Consider the following 2,023-nt stretch of genomic DNA (forward strand, 5'->3'; position numbering starts at 1 on the left):
AAACTCGAAAGCAGTTCCTATGAACACATAGCTAATAATATTGAAAAGTACAATTCATATGATATATAAAACAAATTCGACCATTACAATAAATTAAGCACACACCACTGCATAGAAAGAAAAAAGCAACACAACATCTGACCCTCCCCAGACCACATCGTGACGGGAGCCTCGTGCACTGAGCTAGTCCCTTTTTTACATGGCTCGCACAGCTTGGAATCTTGGCTCTTTCGGGAGAAACTTCTGCTCTGCATAAACGGACATGTAGTCGCAGAACACAAACTTGGGGTAAGACTGCTCCACCTCTTTGTTCACTTCTTGGACCAGTTGTGGGGCAGGAGCTATGGTGGACTTGAGTGATGGATTGTAGAACGAGGCAATGGATCTCCTATTCCCATCGGGCATGGCCAGAACCCGGTGCCAAACACTCTTGTATTCCCCATTGCTTAAGACCTCAATCTGGTCACCAGTATTGATGACAATGGAATTTGGTAGCGGTTGGACATCAATCCATTCCCCGTCTTTGAGGATCTGAAGGCCTTTCACCTCGTCATCTTGGAAGAGCAGGACAACACCACCTGCATCGGTGTGAGCTCGGAGTCCATTCACCATCTCCGGATGAGGACAAGGTGGGTAGTGGCTCACCTTGGTGCCAAAGAAGGCATTTTGTCCTCCTCCGCCGTTGAAAGCCGCCTTAATGTATCCCTTTGGTAAGCCCAAGTTTTCATCCATTATTTCCATGAGCACTTCTGCCAGTTTCTTCAATTCAGTTCGATATTCTGCCATGGTTTCCCTGTTTATCATTTATGTTCAGAAGTCAGACGGTATAAATCATGTTTGCTATATATACCACATACTTTTTAACATGAAATCTTAAAAGAATTTCAATTATTTATGGATCGTGTCACCTGATACTAATTAGTGGATGCTTATAAAATTATTATATTGAAATTGAAGCATTTTACTGAAATTACACTCCAAGTTTGATTATTTTTTGTTAGCAAGTTTTTGACTATATATTAGATCTTAGGGAATCTAATCTGAAACAAAAATATATATTTAAAAATATAATTCTTACTTATACCAATAAAAAAAAATAAATAAAAATAAATAAAAAAACACCTCATCAGCTTTTAGTATTGTATGTAATGGACAAGGAATTATATCCATTCATGCTTGCTTGGGTTGCTGATAGAATTAGTTTATGAAAAAAGTACCTTGAAACTTTTTCTCGATTTTCTTGGCAACCAAACAAGAACGTTTATGATAAACATGGGGATAAATGATCAATTTGGATGAAAATCATATTAGGTTGATATTAATTGTTAGGATGCTTACTTGAATCCTGGGGTCTTCAATGGCCACTCGTTGTCGTCACTGAGAAGGAAGACATCCTCCCAATCCACATTCTCCAACTTCTCGCCACTTTTCTTTTCCACCAAATCATTCAACAACTTGACTGGCGTCGAGTTCTTGAAATCTTCTTCTCTTTCCAGCTTATAGCACTCAGAGCACACCATCTTCACCCTCTCGAGAAGCTCCTCTGAAATCCCATGGTTCACCAACTGTGACAAATAGAAAGACACAAAATCTATTAGTACAATGTTGAATGCATTGCTATCTTTTCCGAGATCCGTACGTAAAGCTAAGGAAATTGCAAATATTGTTACATAGTTTGACATTATATCATTGTTATGGCATTACATGATCATTATATGTTATATCACATAATCATGAACACGGGCATACTCGCTCAGAGAGTTGGGCGCTCTACTAACTAGGTCACTGGGTGTACTTTAGCATGCTATAAGTTATAGTATTGCTTAAAATGCGTGCAGGTACCTGGAAGAATCCCCATTCTTTGCAGCCATTAGCAATCTGAGCCATTGTCTTGGCTCTCTCCTCTCCGTTGAGCTTCGAGAAGTCAATCACAGGAATCGCCATTGAAGTAAATAAGAAGTCAGAGAAGAATAGAGAGATAGTGAGAGATTGTTGGTATTGTATATTGCTTAGTTATGTTGCA

General features: G+C 39.1%; 1 protein-coding gene across 1 annotated transcript; it reads right to left on the minus strand.

The window, feature by feature from the left end:
* On the minus strand, positions 1 to 2,023 carry LOC132274108 (1-aminocyclopropane-1-carboxylate oxidase 5-like). Its single transcript, XM_059775276.1, has 3 exons — positions 1,843 to 2,023; positions 1,339 to 1,565; positions 1 to 793 (listed from the first exon to the last, which is right to left on the minus strand). Exons 1-3 carry the CDS (start codon positions 1,942 to 1,944, stop codon positions 196 to 198), a joined length of 927 nt encoding a protein of 308 aa, XP_059631259.1. The 5' UTR covers positions 1,945 to 2,023; the 3' UTR covers positions 1 to 195.

The sequence above is a fragment of the Cornus florida genome, unplaced genomic scaffold (assembly GCF_030987335.1).
Source record: "Cornus florida cultivar Cherokee Brave unplaced genomic scaffold, ASM3098733v1 CherokeeBrave_3.0.0_Hap2_Chr09, whole genome shotgun sequence".
NCBI lineage: Eukaryota > Viridiplantae > Streptophyta > Magnoliopsida > Cornales > Cornaceae > Cornus > Cornus florida.